Genomic DNA, 19,130 nt, shown 5'->3' on the forward strand with positions numbered 1-19,130 from the left:
CAGTTTATAAGAATTGACTTCCAAACCAACCAATCCCTGACTAAGCATTTATTCATCCCTCTTCTCAAGTTAATATTTATCACTTTTTTTTTCTTTTTACATATCAAAACCCGGAGGTCACTCAAGGATAAGGATTAATGTGTGTCTGGTAGTCATAGGGACAATAGCATAGTAATCACTAGTAGTGGAAATTTGATATAATTAGATTAAAAGGACGGTTCAATAAGAACTTGTTTGTGTTGGATTTGAAGATTACAATATTGAAGTCAGCTAGAAAGCAGACCAGAGTTTCACGGGTGGGCATTTCTAAGAAAAAAAAGCTTTGTTCATAGAATCTACATTTAAGTTTAGGCACTGATACAGAATGGGAGAAAGTTTTGATAGTGATTTTTGCTAGATGAGTGTTTTTGTGAAAGATTGGCAAGGAAGAAGGGACCATAGATTGAAGCTCAGTCGAACACTTACTATGAAAATAACGATAGAGTAGAGACAAGCTCGCAAGGTCTCTTCTGTGAAAAAGAGGTTGCAGAGAAGAGAAAAGGGTATCACCTAGTAGATTACACAGTCAGTTTTAAACTCTGTCAAGGCAGGATAGGTGCTCTGAGCAGATCCTGCCCAGATGTAGCAACTGATCCTCAAACGTTCTCCATCTCACCCCAGGACCGTCATACGTTATTTCAATATGGTCATACCATCAGAGTGTCCTGTTCTTCACACACCTCTCTATACTCTTCAGATTTAATCTTCCTCTGAGATCATCAGATCTAAGCCTGTCATTAAGACTCCCATTACATATCCATCGTATCAGTTTCATATCAGTTCTCTCTGGGTAATGCAGCTTCTCAAACTAAACTGGCCAGGATTTACTCTCATACATCATCAAACTGCATACACATATTTAACAGACTCTTCATTTGGTCAACAACAATAACACTGCTGGTTAGTAATGTCAAAAGTTCCCTGAATTTCATCCACTTCTAACTCTTACAATCATATGAGCACCTAGTCCACCTTGCACTTCAATTGTATCACCAAGATAAAAGATTTACGAAAACAAAAAAAGAAAAAGAAAAGGCTGAATTTATAAAAATTTATTCATTATCAGAAAATTATCTTAAGAACTGCGTGCCATTTACTTTTAGGGGCTGTTAGTCTTCAGAGATTGGCCAATGCTCCTTTTTTCTCCACGATGGAGATCAAAGTTTCTGAATTGTTTGGATGAGGATTGATTATTTGGAATCTTCAGATTAGTATTTTCATCTTGAGTGTTATTTTCACAATGTTTTGGTTGCTGTAACCTCTAACTTTCTTTAGGTGTATCTTATTGAACTTGCATATCTTTCTATCGAACTCTGGAATTTTTCTATCAAACTCGAGAATCTGCACAAAATTTTGAATGGAGCCCTTTATTTAATTCACGGTGCTCTCGTCCCATCAGCCATGATTGTATAGAAGCATAAGTGATTAACAATTGTATTTTGAGTGTCGCCCACACTGAGAATTGGACCATCAACCTCCAGAAGAGTAACTTTACAACTGAAGCATCTTATCCACTACAAAAACCCTTGGCACATTGGTAAATAAGGGTTCTGTTCAAATTTCGTGCAGATTCCTAAGTTTGACAAAAAGATTCCCCTGAAGAAGGTCGGAGATTACATCGACTGAAACGTTGTGAAAATAACACTAAAAGATAACAATAGTCTGAAGAATCCAAATAGCACGGAGATCAAAGTTTTAATGAAAATTTCAGTTTCTCTGTCAAATATAATAAACGTTTAACTGATAAAATGTCTCGTTTCTTCCAATGTTATTAATATTACTACACTCGCCACCTGTTCATTCCTCAATACAAAATATTTTTATTTTATAGATACGAGAAATCTAAGATCCGAATGTTTGATGCAATCATTGAAGGTATGTAAATTCCATTGTTGATTCAGCAAACTCATTATAAGCCGTTAGTTTGAGGCTTGAAATATAATAAGGCTTAAGTCACCAGCACATGATGCTTGTCGCCACGTGCATTCTTATAGCTGCTGGCGAACAAGGTTTTCTATCGTACACAGAAAGAAATAAAATTTCCATTTCAAATTTAAAAAAACTTACTTGCGACAATGATAACAGCAATGGCTGTTGCAACATTGTCTGGATCAGATCCGGTACATTTGTATTCTCCAGCATCTTCTTTCTGAATATTGTTTAGTGTGAGGACACCATCAAACTCCAGGGCAGAACTTGGCAAGATACTATCGACTTTGCTCCATGACAAGACATAAGCCTGTATCATAAAAAAAATATATAAAAATTAGCTGTATCTACTTGGAGTGGCCCGAGCTGTAAAGTTACTTTAATTTTTAATTTATATTTGTTTGCACATTATTTTTAACTTATACATGACCAGTACATTTTAATTCCATCGCAAAATATTCATTTAGCAATGATATCAAGAAAAAACAGACATAAAACTAGTGCAGAATAACCTAAAAATTTAGAAAAAAAAAACTCCAAAAAGTCTGGGACTTTATTCCATTAGAGTACAAATTCTTAGTAAGACCATATTTTTATTTGCTGGCTCGGAATCTAACCATTTTAACACTTTTGCTTTTAAATATTCTTTTTTTTCTTTTTTTTTTTTAACTGCATACTTTGTCTGGAGTGATTTTCATAAAAAAACAAAAACAAAACCCAAATATTTTATACATTGTCTCACATTGAGAGAACAACTATTACACTGAAACAGTTGCAAAAACGCTCTGAATCATTGATGTGTTATTTTTTACCGACTGTGAGCAAACGAAGCACCCACTTTCAATACAATTTTCTCACTTAACTATTTCATGCAACCTCAATTTATGATCAACGAAAACGAGTTAGTGTTTTTCTTTTCTCTGGGAAATTGTTGACTTTTTTTTTTTTTTTTTTTTTTTTTACTGATTTCCAACCCAAACAAGACACGCCACCATTTTGATATAAGGGGCTACTATTTAAGACGAAAGCTACGGAGACACTATGTAGGGAGTTGAGCAGCGAGAAGTCTTAACATTACACTTGAACTTCTGCATGTCAGTACAGTCAGAGAAGCAGGGATCCGGGATGGAATTCCTAAGTCTGACGGTTTGAAGGAAGAAATTATTACAGTCAAAGGCTTTCCAGCATCAAGGTATTACAGTGTAGTGGTGAGACTTTGCTGCTTGTCGGGTTAGTCAAGGGTATTTATCTCGGGGGGGGGGGGGTATGTGCTTCGAGTTCATTAGAACACATTCTATTAAAATACTTTTAAAACAGGCACACGGATGCAACATATCTGTGACTGAAAGAAGGTTGCAGTTTGGTTGATAGTACAAGACCTATTAGGTTGGAGACTTTTTTTGGATCCTGTCTCAGAGCGGCAGACCAATGGCAGATGCACCTGCCCAGATGTGCCAACAAGATTCCATGTATGGGTGAACAGTTACTTCGTAGGGATATAGGATACTCTCAAGTGTGAGCATTGTTTTTAGCATGGTAGAGAGATCTCACCTTCTTCATGGCAGCCTTAGCAACGTCCTCAATGTATTTGTTCCAACTCGTGTTGCCTGTGAATGTTAGGCTGAGGAGTTTAAATGAAGGGCTTTCAGGTGGCGTATTATTAGTCATGGCAATCAGTAATTGAGAAGGATTTTTTAATTATTAAATGAAAGAAGTTACTCTCCATTTACGTCCCCATTCCACTACAGACTGGAGGTATACCTCTAAGGTTTCAGTTGTTGCCTTAGATATTTGATCATTCGTCTTCCCCTTGTATTTGTTATAGAGTATGGTGTCATCTGTAAATATAGCCATCTCGGAGACAATTTTATCAGCAAGGTTATTTATGAATATGACGAATAATAAAGGTCAAAGTATCAATCCTTGAGCCACATCCACATTTATATTATGTTGTTTTGACGTATGATCAAAGACAACCTGGATTTTCCCTTGTCTAAAAAGGATTTGATTATATTAGGTACTCGTCCAATAATACTATATGATTAGATTTTCATAAGACCTTCATGCCAACCCTGTCAAAAGCCTTATATATATCTAGTGCTACTGCCCAAGTCTCCCCTGCCAGTACATAGTGTGTGTGTATATATATATATATATATTTTTTTTTTTTCAGAGATTATAGTTCTAATATCTGCAGTAGAGAGAACTTGCCTAAATCCATACTGTCAGTTGTAAAGAAGTTTATAATCTATGAGGTAGTGGACTACTCTTTGATTAATTAAGGATTAAAATATTTTGGTGAAGAGAGGAAGGAGGTTAATGAGGTGATAATTAAGTGGGTCAGTTCTTTCAGCAGATTTCTTGAAAACTGGTACCATAATTTGAGCAATCCGAGTATTTATCATTTTATCTGTATGGCCATGTCTAAAATCAGCATATCACCTCTTAACCATTGTTTCTGATGCTGCAATCTCCGATTAATATTTATGAAGCAATCACCTTGCTTGAAAAGTAAATTTCCCATTGGAAAGCAATATTTTATCAGCATGCAGCATTCAGAGTTTTCCATTGTTTGGAAAATTTGCAATGGGAGTTTCACTCCAATAACTTTAATTCATAAATTAATAATCAGATAGAGTCTAAGCTTTTACACGTGCCACATGAAGGTTAGTACTTTATAAAAATCATACAATTTTTTTTTATTTTTATTTATTTTTTTTTTTATTAATGGCGCCATATATAGTCTATATGTTAGACTCCAAACTTATTGATTAATGTACTAAATATAAATAATTGTCTTTTTTTAGCATAACTTGTGGCGTTTTGCTAGTTTTGGCAAAATATTTGATCTGATTTGAGATGAAAAAGTAGAATTTAAAGTTAAACTAAAAACGAAAGACTTTATCAAGATTTCTATGAATTTGGTCAAGTTCATAGTTCCAAATCGGAGGGTAACAGGTTATATAACGGCTGTACTAACATAGGAATATTGTTATTACATAGGTGGGAAATTGTATGTAAAAAAAAAAGCAAAATGAAATCCCTTCACTTACGGAAGAATGTTGTCCAACCAGAGAACAGACAAGACGTATAGAGGCGCCTTCATCAACAGTCATTTCTGAGGGTCCTTCTATGTTGACATCGAATACAGGGGTGCCTAAAATGTGATATTTAAATAAATACATGTTAGTGATGAAATATGTAAAAGATTTGTTATATACACATAGGATGTTTAAATGAATTAAGGACAAAATCGCTACAACCAATTGTTTTCAATTGTTTCAATTGAAAACAATTCGTTGTAGGATTTTCTTAACACACACACACACACACACACACAAGCTCTCTATTAATTCGGTGTTGCCAGGATGGCGTACTTAGATAAAAATAAGTAAAAATGTGTGTAATTTTTCAAAGTTGTTTTAGTTTTTCATTTGCCAGTCATAGTAGGCCTATTTAGGTAGTTAGACTCTACTCATATTAAAACCCTACATTGTGTCTAACTTTGCCTTCATAAGGAAATAAAAAGGAACAGGTAATTCATCACCAGAATACTATATAAGTTATCTAAACATTAAGAAGCACCTGCACAGCCTGGCCTTTGTTTCGACATTAGCATATCTCATCGGGGTTCTAAACTGAATTAGAAGATACACCTTAGAATGCTGACGATACAAGTTAGCGTGGAGACGTAGAGTCGCGAAGGTTCGTCATAATGTTTATATAATTTTATTTATAAAAGCTCTACTCATGCATTGAGTATTGCTGAAAAAATATTGTTTTTCAGTTCATATAACTTGAACTTCATATATATATATATATATATATATATATATATATATATATTATTAATAATTATTATATTATCTATAATATAAATATCACCTGTTTGTTTAAATGTATGTATGTTTGTATGTCTGCCTAAAACTTTCAACAGAGGCGACGGATTTTCATGAGATCGATATCGTTTTAAAGTACGACCTTTCGGATGACAAATATCGAAAAATTGGCTAAAAACATTAATTTCTTCACCCTCAACTAGGCACTTTTCTACAAGGAGTCGCTTTTTGCCGATATTTTCGAAAATCATTCCATCTTTTCGATTGACTAGCCTTAATTTAAACCTTCGCCACTTCCGGTTTAGCGATGGGCGCAACACCAAAGACGCTTAATTTTTGGGATTTTTTTTTTCACATCATTTTCCTCCTTCATGGTACAGGTTCGAGCCTGCCTGCCTACTACCACTTTTTATTTTTTGCTCAACACGCAATTCTAAACACTCGGGCAACGCCGGGCATCCAGGCTAGTTAGTAGTAGGTGCTTATGCATAAAAAGACCCCCTCACTCTAAAATATTAGAAAATAAAAATAAATAGAGTTGAGAATATATCTTTCATTACATATTATTATCTTAATGTCCGTTTCACAATTAAAGGTTGGTGATCATGTCTCTCCAAGAAATTCTTTCCTAATGTTTTTTCGTTCAAGGAGGCTGATAGTAGATAACTGAAGTTTTGCAATCAATGTTATTTTTGGCATTTTCTAGTTAACCTATTTTGGGCTAATAGTCCCAATTTTACAATTAGCGTTATTTTTTTTTGTGTTTTCTAGTTAAGCCATCTAGCCAATAGCTGAAGAGAGGATCCATGAATGAATAACTTTCCTCTGTTCTAAGAGACTCAAAATCCACTTGAGTCTAAAGTCCATGTTGGCAACCACTGCAACATCATTTCCTAAAATATTATCACATTCATATAAACGGCCGTTTCAAATATTAACAAGTGTTGGACGACTTTTGGAAATTGATTTTCAAGCTAACCAATCTCTGACCAGGTCTTTATTTCTCTTTCTTCTAAATCAATCTTTATGACTTTCTCTTATGGTTTTCTTAACACTTCCAACTGAATCTGATAACTCAACTGTTCTACATCTATTAAGCCATGAATTCCCATACATTCTTTAAATATGACTGAAGCATCCAAGTCTTCTATTCTGAACACATTGCCCTAAACTGTCCAGATTCAGTCATCCTCTGAGGTCATCAGACCTAAACCTCTCTTTAAGGCTCACATTATACATTCATCATATTATTTATCTCCATGCAACACATGTCTTCATTGATCAAATTTCACATCATGCAGTGTCACACTGTGTACACATGTCTAACAGATTCTTCCCTTGGTCGACAGTGGTAACACTCTGCTGGTTAGTAATGACAAAAGTTCCTTGAACGTAATCTGTCCAATTCTATTTCTGTTTTTCAATCACACGAACATCTATTTCTCTAAATGCTCTAATAGCATTACCAAAGTAACAAAACTTTTCAACAACCTCAATAGCCTTTGTATCCGGACCAACTCTTTCCACGACTGTATTAGATTAAAAAAAAAAACAAAAAAAACAAAAACAAAAAAAAAACAAAAAAAAAAACAAAAAAAAAACAAAGATAAACTTTTACTTACGGCTGACAATAAGTTCAACAAAGGCTTTTGAGCTTCCATAACTATTAGTAGCAATACAGACGTAACGTCCGGTATCGCCTGAGGTGAGATTTTCAATGACCAATTCGTTACGGTAATTTTGTTGTGCACGGGAAGGAAGTCGGCGTTGATCAGCTCTACTCCAGACAACATTAGAGCCACGTTTTTCAGTACGGCATGTGAAAATAGCTGTCTCTCCAATCGTCGCCTTAATCTTCACGGGATTAACAGTCACAACAGGAGTATTGTCTACTGTAAAGGAAGAATTGAAGAACATAAGCACAAATTTAAAAAGATGAAATGGATGTGACAATATTTTTACTAACTTTTTTTTATTTAACTGATGACATAAACTTAACATTTATCAAGAAATGAATTTTTTATTATTTTAGCACTGGTTTATTTTTTGGTGACTACCTTTTGACTCAGATCAAAAGCACTGAAATCTTTAATACGAAAGCTGAAACCTTAGTCCGTTCACTAGAACAATTTCATAAATGGATCAAATAGAAAACATCTCTGCTATCTAATCATATATATATATATATATATATATATATATATATACATATATTATGAGGATGTGTTGCCACCCAGACCACCCAAGTATTGTTGTTATATCTCTGGATTGGCCGGTAAAACTCCAAGCGGTTTGACAAGACACTCAAGGATGTATAATATAGTCCTTCTACAAGCATCACAAATACTGGCAAGTTTCCCTGCCACATTTGTGAACGATTATACAAGAGTGAAGCTTGGCTGAAGAGTCATGTACGTGCACATGGACGCCCCACATCAACCTGAAGAGACGGCAAGCTTCTATTAAAAAGTGGTTTTATATATATATATATATATATATATATATATATATATATATATATATATATATAAGGGTTATTCCAAAGTAATACCTCCTATTTTTTTTATTCCCCCCGAATGAATCAGAAGGGATTGCAAATTGCATTGTCATGATGACTGAACCTATGCATTAATGACCGGAGCGTTTCATCTCCTTTTGTTGCAGATATTGACGATGTCAGACTTCAAGAAAGCAATCCTGTCATGGATGTGCATCAGAAGTAGAGATGCATCATTGAATTCCTGCACTGAGAATGGTTGTGATTATGTAGAAAAAAAATTCTGGAGCACAAAAAGTCGCTCGTTTAAATGGTACTACTCCCGTATTCATAGCTTTTCAACTTTTTTTTTTTTTAGTTAAAAAAAAAAAAATAGGAAGCTTTACTTTTGGAACGATCTTTGCATGACAAAGCGTGCTCTGGACGTTCATGAAAAGTGCATTGAGAATGGTGGTGATTAAGTAGAAAAATTAATTGTGGAGCACAAAACTCATTTAAATGGTACCACTCCCGTTTTCATAGCTCTTGAACTTTGAGTTAAAAAATAAGAGGGTCAAGATAACTTATATCAATAATTTGATTAACTTTGAGAAGCAATTCATATTTTAGCAAAAAAAATCTTATATTTACCTCCCGTAGGTCTACAAAAACTGCCTGGTTCTCGTGGATTTCCAGAATATCCTGGAGCACAGCTGCAAAGAAAAACATTTTAAATACTATTCATTCAATTTAAGTATTTGGATCGAAATAAGCAAAAAAATGGAAGATTTTTATGCTCATTTGCAACAAAGCACAGTCGGCCATATACAAATGCCGAGCTGTGGTTTGAAAAAAAAGACTATAAAAAGAGCATGTGCACAGACCGACGATTACATTAGAGACGCGGGTGATGTCCGAGAGCACGTTCAGGATGTTTAAGAGGACAGAGAAAAGGAGCACAATTACGTTTTATTCAGAAAAGTACCCGGAAATAAATGTCATTGTTACAAAAAGAATAAGGAGTCGAGTTGTTATTTGTCATATGTACGGCGTTACACATTGTCTCTTTCTTTTATCCAATTTCATTCTAGAAAGAAGTCTCAATAGAACGATATCAGGGAAATGAATGCCAAGAAAATTATTATAAATGATACTCAACAACACCACCAGAATCAAACTGGTTCAAAATCGTTTGATTCAAAGGGAATTTACTTTATTTGATGCGAAGTCTTAATAAAAATATCTCAACAGAAAACAAATAAGTGATGTTAACTTACATGTCACAATTGCGGCCTGAATATCCACGTTGACATTTATCGCAGGTCACTTTATTATCCTGGGCAAGATAGCAGGTCGGCGAGAAGCTGAATATAAAGGAAAAAGTAAACATTAAAAAGTTTGCTTTGTTTTAAAGAAAAAAAAAAGAAAAAAAATTACAACTAGATTTATTTATTGTCTCTGTATTATTGGAAATACGTTTGCTAATAATTATGCATTCTAATATTATCTAACTAGAGGTCACAGAAGTAAGTGTTACCAAGTTTTACTTCCTCTGACTAGTATCACGATTTTAGTTATCACCATCTCGTCTCATTTAAAACTGTCTAGAGATAGGTTAGTTTAGAAATCAATTTCTAAAGGCCATCCAACACATGGCAGCATGTAAGACAGCCGTTAAACCGATGATGATGTTGCCTATAAGCCTTCATGTGAGCACACTTCCTCTAATAAGCACCTACGCAAACCATGTTATGCTTCTTCTAGCTCATCACTCACAAAGCAATGTATTTCTTTCTACTTGGGACATTTGTGAGTGTTGTATTTATTCTGAACCAAACAATATTACTGGGAATTAGGATTTAGCATTTAAGATATGATGATGAAATTTCAACAATTTATTGATAACAATATTTCTATATATTGCTGTTGCGCTTAAAAAAAAAGAAGAAAAAAAAAGATAAACACTTATAAGATATATTGTGTGTGACTTAACATCTTCAGAGATTGTCGCCCATTATGCTCTGAATAATAGTTGTCCAAACCTTTCTATCCATAGTTGCATGTTCAAGTCTTGTGATTGTTTGGTCTGAAGTTTCACCTTTAGATGTTTATGCATAACTCTCCAAAGTTCAAACTCGTGGACATGAAACAGCTCCGTCTCTGTTCTATCGTTATTTTCATGGCAAATGCTCGTCTGAGATGCAATCTATGCCCCCCCCCCCGCCAAACTTTCACAAAAGACACTTATCTAGTGACGACTATCAACAGTTTTCTCCCACTTTATCCGTACCTAAATCAAAAATGCAAATTTCACGAATAAAGCTTCTTTCCTAGAACTATCCACCTGTGAAACTGTTCCGCTGGTCTGCTTTCTAGCTGACTACAATATGGTCGTCTTCAAGTTCTTGTTGAGTGACCCTCCCCTAAATAGACCATTTCTATTCTATTTCCACCACTAACTATTAATATGCCGTTGTCTCAGTAAGTACCGTACACATTAATCCTTATCCTCGAGTGGTCTTCGGGCCTTGATAAGTAGTGACTTATGCAAAAAGAAAGCAAAAAAAAAATCAGCTGCAATAGTTCTCACATGCATCTGGGGATGTGCAACATAACGTTCACTATCAAGTAAAAGCATTTGCACTAATTAAACCATCTTATTGCAGCCATACAAACCATCCGAATATATATATATATATATATATATATATATATATATATATATATATATATATATATACACACACACACACATGTATATTATTGCTTGCATTAAAGAGGTTAGAATTGTGCATTGGTTGAGCATCTATCCAATTTCAGTCTAGGTTTAAGATCAGATTAGTTAAATAAAATTTTTAGGAGAATTACATTTTTTCTTGCATTTACCTATGCAACACCACATGGCTACAACTCTCTTAGCATGTTGCCTGTGCACCTTCATGTGACCAGACCTTCTCCGGTATGCACTTACGCAAACCGATGTTGCTATGCCTCTTCTGACCTACACAACTTTCCACTTAGAACACCTGTATGTCTTGTATATTCTGAACAGATACCAAGCAATATCACTTGGTCGCTATTTGTTTGACAACATGTAAACAAAATAACAAATCATTTTTATAATACCAACATCAACTAAAGAGAGAATTCAACAATTTCCATGTGAACGACCAACAAATTATCCAAATGTAACAAGACTGCCCTGGGATGATCAGTAAAAGTAGAATATTAACTGATAGATGGTAACGTGATCACGGTCAAGTGTGTGGGTAAGAGTTGTGTTTGAAATGTGACTGATTGTTTTGATTATCGTAAGGTTGAGGCTAAAAATTTCCATTTTAAATATCAATTTTGTTTTCATTTTGAAATATGCTGATTATAAATATGTATAACAATGATCAAGAGAAGATCGGAAGGAAATAAAAAAAAAGACAGCAGACTTGATGATCGAAACAAGTAGACGCCTCGCCTTTTGCTCCCCCAATTGGAATTAAGGAGTATGCTAAAAAAAATGTCATACATTAAAGAGTTGAAGAATGAACTTTGGGTTTATTTTCGGCATCGCTGCAACTCTTGCTTTTGTCAATTAGTCCTCATATTCCATGTTTCCGACAAAGAGGGAAAAATTGCTGTTTTCTGTTACACAATGAAATAAGAAATTGCTTACTTATTGGATGAAATGGTAAGTGGACAAGCACATGCTCTGCAGTCTCCAGCCGTGCCAATACTGGCGTCACCATAATAACCAGGCTTACAGCTTTCACAGCGATCACCTTCAGTGTTGTGTTTACAGTTCTGCCAATAGAAAATTGCAAATATACAATGTTTGATTCTTAAATAATAATTTGCTAAGGCATTTCATGTTTGTACATGTGTTATCACCTTTCACACATATCTTAAAAAATGACATCATGCAATCAGCAAAATAGTGATTGGTGATTAATTTGATGTTGCTAAGGTAAAAAAAAAAAAAAATTCCGGCTTAACTCATTTTAAAATGAATTGTTCTACAATCAAATTATATCAGCGTCAAAAGATGTTGCACTTTGATGTCTATGGTGCAGTCAGCAACTTACGACAGAGGATATCAATTTATGACAAGCTTCTGGGATGAAAGAAATGGCAACAAAGAAAAGCTGGAAATTATTCATAAAACGTTTTACCTCAGCATGATACATTTCAATGAATAAATAATGAAAATAAAATGAAAATGATAAAAATAATGAAAAAATAAAAAGTAAATAATTAAAAGAATAAATAACAGTAATAATAAAAATAATGAAAATAAAATAAAAAACAATAATTATGATAATCTAATATATAAAAGGCTGTATGTCTGTCTCCATATTTTCAAACTATCTCTTCCGAAACTAAAAGTCGCAAAGCAGTGCTAAGGATTGATCGGATTTTTTACGGACTGCTTTTTATGGGTCTTCAGCCGGTTAAAATAGTTTTTAAGGGTCAAAAATGGCTCAAAATTGAAAAAAATCGTTACACATGTTGTACATTCATCTTAGTTTATTTTTTAATCAGTTCATATGTGTCACGTTGATATAGTGGTAACGTCACCAGCTTTGGATGCTACAGTTTTGCTTTCGGTTTCGGTTCTAGCTGATGGAAACCAACAACTTTTTTTTTTTTAATCACGACTATAATGATATATACGAAATCTGGACAAATTAAAATATACTTAAGCGTATTTTACGACCGGGCAAAGCCGCCCCACCCGCCAGTAATAATGATCATAATTATAATGATAATAACAATGATGATGATAATAACAATGATGATGATAATAACAATGATGATGATGATAACAATGATGATGATAATGATGATGATAATAATGATGATGATAATAACAATGATAATAACAATGATGATGATAACAATGATGATAACAATGATGATGATAACAATGATGATGATAAGAATGATGATGATAACAATGATGATGATAACAATGATGATGATAAGAATGATGATGATAACAATGATGATGATAATAATAATGCCTGCTTTAAATATACATGTATGTGTACATTTAAGATAGCAAACTTTTACGTACCAAGCATTTTCCAGTCCTTGGATCACAAGTTGAAGAATGTCCATGGCAATTGCAACGTCCACAACGTCCTAATCCAGTTCCTTCATCTTTGATTCGAGAATATCCAAGAGCACATTCCTAAATGAATGAAAGTTTATGCATTGATTTGTAAACGATGAACAGTTCAATTTCAATAAACAAGAAATGGCAGAAATGACAACAGTGGATAATTCAAAACTAGTGAAACCATCTAAATAGAAATCAATAAACTACCACCACCCCACACACATATAAAAAATAAGTTCAAACATACACAAAGGCGGTAGGACACAAAACTGTTGTAAAGAGTCAATTAGGATAAAAAGACAGAGGAAGGAGGGAATGAATATGACCTCCTATGGAAGAATGCAAAGGATACTGAAACCTTGGAAATACTTATTGCCATTCAAATTCCAGAGGAAACAAACTGCTACTAGTAAACACGGCCGTGGTTCGCTAGCTTTCAAAATCAACATAGTATGAGCCATTTTTTAAATTACCTTTTCCTTGTTGACTGAGCTCAATGTAGCAAAGTCATGTATAGTCCTAGGGGGATACACTCTCCCAGGCCTTGCTTTCCAGCTTTCGGGAGGTGGGGGAGTAAGTTTATTGCTTACTGTCTGAGGAACCCCTACCGGGGAATGCCGATGGAGTTGCCCAGGCAATTTTTGTTGGGTCAGAGTGCTTCTTCAGGAGTACTCACTTAACTTCCCACTTTCCCACCCTTGTGTCACATTTTAATGCAGTGGGATGGAAGTAAATACCAACACTTGCTACTAGCAATAAGTCCATGGTAAATAGTCGTTGAATTAATTAGCAATGGTCATCAAGAGAGATGAAGAGTGCTGGAAATCTGGGGAGACTTGTCACTTGGACCCCAAGGATCACCAGTGAGCAGTCGCTGATAATGATTTCTGTGAAATTTCTAATGAGGACATAATAATGTGCTTATTCCTATGATACTATAACCAGCTTGCGCCATGCAAAGAAATTTTACATTTAATATTGTTTATATATTAATAAATGTTTCCTTTATTTATTTAGAGAGAAGTTGACATGTATAAAGTAAACATTAATAAGTAAAGTGAAAGATTTCAATTGAAATAAGAAGAGGTCTCAATATTTGGGTATCATGCACTTTTGGAAGGAGGGTGGTATTTTTGCATCTGCTTATTGTTATGTTGATCTACCCTATTTCTTTACTACATGGACTCTTTCAGATATTACGAACAGTGATAATGGTGGTAACAGGCAGAGTCGCCATAACTAAGCCAGAAGAAAGCTTTGACAACTCATTACTTAAATACTTTCTCTAAACACATTTTTTATGTGTGTGTATATATATATATATATATATATATATATATATATATATAATTTTATTATAATGTGTGTGTATATATACATATATATAATTTTGTTTATTTTAGTGTGTGTATATATACATTTTATTTATTTTAGTGTATATATATAGATATATATATAAAATTTCATTTCGTGCACGTGTATATATTTAACACTTGATTAAAATATTCAAATGCTTAATAAATAAAATTAAGAAAAAATATATCCCAAATAAATAAAAGAGGACGACGTAAATAAAAAGTGCAGGTAACTCCCTCAACACTCGGACGAGCGTAACAATTGAATACCACAGAATTGCTAATAAAAAAAACAATAGATCATATATATATATATATATATATATATATATACATACTGTGTAAACAAAATCAAGACTTCAAAAAAGGTGTTGATGGCAACAAAAAGTGTATTTCATTTTACGTTACAATTGCTCCATGCCCGGTCGACAATCTTGTCGGCCTTTTAAAGCCATTACACAGAATCAATAGTAGAATATGGACACGTTGAAATTCACAATGTCAATCAATTGATCCTTTGGACCAATCTCTCCCTATCCTGGTTGTTAGTTGCTGCTATTGCCGGAAACTTTTCATTATTTTTTTTCCATGAAGAGAATTTTTTACACCCAACTTTATGCCTACACTATCTTTCATCAACTAACTTAACATTAACTATTTTGAATATGTCTTCTTTCCTTAAATCCAAAAAGGTTCAACCGTTCAGAGCCCTTTATATCTGAGCCCTTCTTTACTATATGTAATGATGATCTACCCTATTGTACCATGGCATAGACTCTTCCAAATATTATAACTAATTGTAATTGTATTACTGGAAATGTTTTCTCAATCATTAAATCATTTCTCTCTGATAGGTTCATAAGAGTAGTGGTTGATGGGCAGAAATCAGAGGCCCACAGTATTAATGCTGGAGTCCCTCAGGGGTGCATCCTAGGCACAACTCTCTTCCTGATCTACATCAATGATCTCCCAAAACATATACTTAAATCATTCGTTGACATCTATGCTGATGACACGACCATCTATGGCAACACATCAAAGGCCGTAAATGATAAAGCTCTCTCTAATTCTCTCTCCTTTGATCTTGAACACGTGGTACAATGGGGGAAGAGGTGGCTGATCACTTTTAATGCATCCAAAACCAAGCTTCTATCTTTACATCATCAACGCTCTGATCCCCATCTGGCATCAACTGAAATGGATGGCTCTCGTCTTGGGGAGGCTCCATGTTTTGATAAGCTTCTGGGTTGACCTTTACTCCTGATCTGAAATGGAACACATACATCAAATCTGTTGCCAGGGACGCTGGGAAAATGGTGGGATCCTTCTACCGCTCCAGAAGATATCTCACTACTGATGCAATTCTCTATCTGTATAAAAGCCAAGTACGTCCAAGGATGGAGTACTGCTGTCACATCTGGGCAGGAGCTGCTAAAAACAGCCTATCTTGCCTTGGCAGAGTACAAAATAGACTTTGTGGTTTAGTGGGGAATGCCCTTTTCTCTTCCCTGCAACCTCTCTCCCACAGAAGAAGCGTTGCGAGCCCGCCTGTTTTATCGTTATTTCTATGGCAGGTGCTCGTCTGAACTCCAATCCCTCGTCCCCCCTCGCCAATCTGGCTGAAACTACTGTCAATAATTTTCCCCACTATCTGTGCCTAAATCCAAACGTAGATTCCATGAGCAAAGCTTCTTTCTTAGAACTGCACGCCAGTGGAACTCTCTGCTGCTTGCCTGTTTCCCACCTGACTACAACTTGGACGTCTTCAAGTTCAACATAAACAAACTCCTGACAAACCGCCCCCTTAAGTAAGACACTATCAAAACCCCCAATACTAATGATTGCTACAATACTATCTCATTGATTACTGTACACGCAATAACCCCACTTCGGGCCTTGATAAGTGGTGACCCCCATGTAAAAAAAAAAAAAAAAAAATGGTAACCGAGTCGCTATGACCAATCCAGAAGAAGTTCCTGACAACTCGTTACTTATGTACTTTCTGTAAATACATATTTTTGATGTCTTACATATTTCTTGTCAGCTTTTTAAAGCCACAATACTTACCTGGCATGATACACCTGCATACCCTTCTGGGCAGATACACTTTTCTACCATAGGAGCTCTACGTTGACCTGTGGCTTCTGGCACTGCAATTTCAATGCTAACACTACGCAGAGTGGCTCGGGTCATCATAGTGTGGAAAGTTGCCCTGATGAGAATAGCATCAATATTGGCCAAAACGGTCATGAATACCTCCCTTGAAGGCTGAGTACCGTCCCACATACGGAAGGATTGCTGAAAAAAAAAAATAATAATAATAATAACAACAAAGAAAATAAATTTGTTTATAAAAGATAAAAAAATGGTTTGGTTTGATTGTTGTTTTTTTATGCCATATCAACTTTTTTCAGGTTATTTAATGCTAAAACCAGTCATTTTAGTGAATGTCTTAAGCTTTAACTCTTTATATCTTAAAATATTTATTCATGGAGTTTGGTTTGGTTGTTTTGTAGAGGAAATTGTTTGTTTTGGGTTTTGCAGAACATGATTGGGTTCAGCAAAGAGAAAGGGGAAAAAAAACGATAACATCAATTTTTGGTACATTTTAGGTCAGGAAGCCGGTATCTTCAGACAGCCTGATCAGGTAGCACTAGGTAGGATAGAAAATGAAAAAAAAAAATTATTAAAAAAACTCTATTTTATTCAAGATTAGTTGAACTATCTGTCTAATGTCAGATTTCTCAAATTATACTGAAACGTAATATCTATTAAGACAATACAAAATATAAATAACCTTTATGTATCAGTCAATTTAGATATGTAATCCTTTTCATTTCTATTACATTCCATATTCAAACATAAATATTAGATAAATTTATAGCTGAGGACCCTCAACTTGATTTTTATTTCCTCTTTTATTCCTACATATCAAAGATATATTTTTACTTGTATACTATGTACACAATTTGTTAAATAATACTCAGTGGTAAGTCTTAAATTCTAGTTTAGGTTTATATTTTGCCCAGTAATTCCCGAGAGAAAATGGAATAGACAGACTAACAGGCAGATAGACTAAGAGAAATATAATATCGATAAAACTAAAAATGAAATGAAAAAAGCCATTGAAATAATGATTAGTAAATCAATGAGATGTCATTTTGCAAATCAATATGCAATTTAGATCAAGTAAGTCGATAGTGTGGACATGCTAACTATATTAGAAAGCTTAAATTGTATTTGTGTGTGTGTGTATATATATAAGTGAACGTGTCTGTGTATCTGTCTGTCTGTGTGTGTACATTTCCCTACGCAATAACTGTCAATTTTAAATCTGCAGACTCGAAATTTGATATACAGGGTACTGAGATTTTGTGATCGGTTTTCGGCCAGAAATTGTGGGTCAAAGTTCAACGATTTTACCTTTGAGAACTCTACCAAACTCCGACAATTTTGGGTCTAAACACTTGAAATTTTAGATATAGGTTTCTTGGACATGGATCTGACTTAATAACTTGATTGGAGCCCAAAACAATAAATTTTAAGGGGTCATAATAGGGGTCAAATTTAAAAAAAATTGACCGTTTTTTTTTTTTTTTTTGCGCAACATACACCTCCAAATACCCGGGCAACGCCGGACACCCATGCTAGTTTATATATATATATATATATATATATATATATATATATATATATATAATTTCTTAGGTTTATCAAGAAATTTATAAATACATTTAGTTATTCATATATTAAAACACCTACCTCAATTAAATGAATTTTATAAGAGTTAGGCCTGCCTTCCTGAGCTGGAGTATCGAAAAGATAATGAAGTCGCTGTCCGTTGCTCTGCAAAATGAAAAAGAAGATTAAGTTTCAGTGAGCAAAAAAAAAGAAAGAAAGAAAAAGAAAGAAAGAAAAAAAAGAAAAAAAAACATGATATCCACAGGAAAATTTGCAACGGAAAGTTATGTAGCCAGTCAAATGTAATTATAAAGCAGGGTCCTTAAGTATTCCACTTGTAAAGTTCTATCGCAAGGGTTCCAAACCTGGGATGCTCAACCCCTGGGGGTGCAAGACGATATTCCAGAGGCCGTGAGAAAAGTTTAGATAAAAAATAAGATATTGGCTATATGTTACTCTTTTGGGTTTTTTCTTTAGCAATGCACTAACTTCTTGCTTTCATTTTAAGATTAAGTATAGTTATTAAGAGTCCATCAAATACATGAAAAGATTTAATCAAATCATATTTAACCGCGAGTTCATAACGTTCTAATGTTTAGAACCGAAACATGCAGTTTTTGAATTGTTATCCACTTTGTAGGTTTCATTTTTAGATCTATTATTTAGAAAAAGGTAATTTTTTTAAGCATTCCAAAACT

The 19,130-nt window shown here is 34.3% G+C and overlaps 1 protein-coding gene across 1 annotated transcript in view; it reads right to left on the reverse strand.

Moving 5' to 3' along the window:
- Positions 1 to 19,130, reverse strand: part of LOC145261202 (uncharacterized) — a 751,089-nt gene that overhangs the window by 37,821 nt on the left and 694,138 nt on the right. Inside the window, exons 116-124 of the mRNA XM_080119542.1 lie at positions 18,514 to 18,597; positions 16,819 to 17,049; positions 13,352 to 13,468; positions 11,951 to 12,078; positions 9,561 to 9,647; positions 8,935 to 8,996; positions 7,430 to 7,699; positions 5,022 to 5,125; positions 2,107 to 2,278 (exon numbers count right to left, since the gene is read on the reverse strand). Coding sequence (XP_079975668.1) covers positions 2,107 to 2,278; positions 5,022 to 5,125; positions 7,430 to 7,699; positions 8,935 to 8,996; positions 9,561 to 9,647; positions 11,951 to 12,078; positions 13,352 to 13,468; positions 16,819 to 17,049; positions 18,514 to 18,597 — 1,255 coding nt within the window. The remainder of the gene's footprint in view (positions 1 to 2,106; positions 2,279 to 5,021; positions 5,126 to 7,429; positions 7,700 to 8,934; positions 8,997 to 9,560; positions 9,648 to 11,950; positions 12,079 to 13,351; positions 13,469 to 16,818; positions 17,050 to 18,513; positions 18,598 to 19,130) is intronic.

This window comes from Euprymna scolopes, chromosome 37 (assembly GCF_053919585.1).
Source record: "Euprymna scolopes isolate OS-2025 chromosome 37, ASM5391958v1, whole genome shotgun sequence".
Classification (NCBI taxonomy): Eukaryota; Metazoa; Mollusca; class Cephalopoda; order Sepiida; family Sepiolidae; genus Euprymna; species Euprymna scolopes.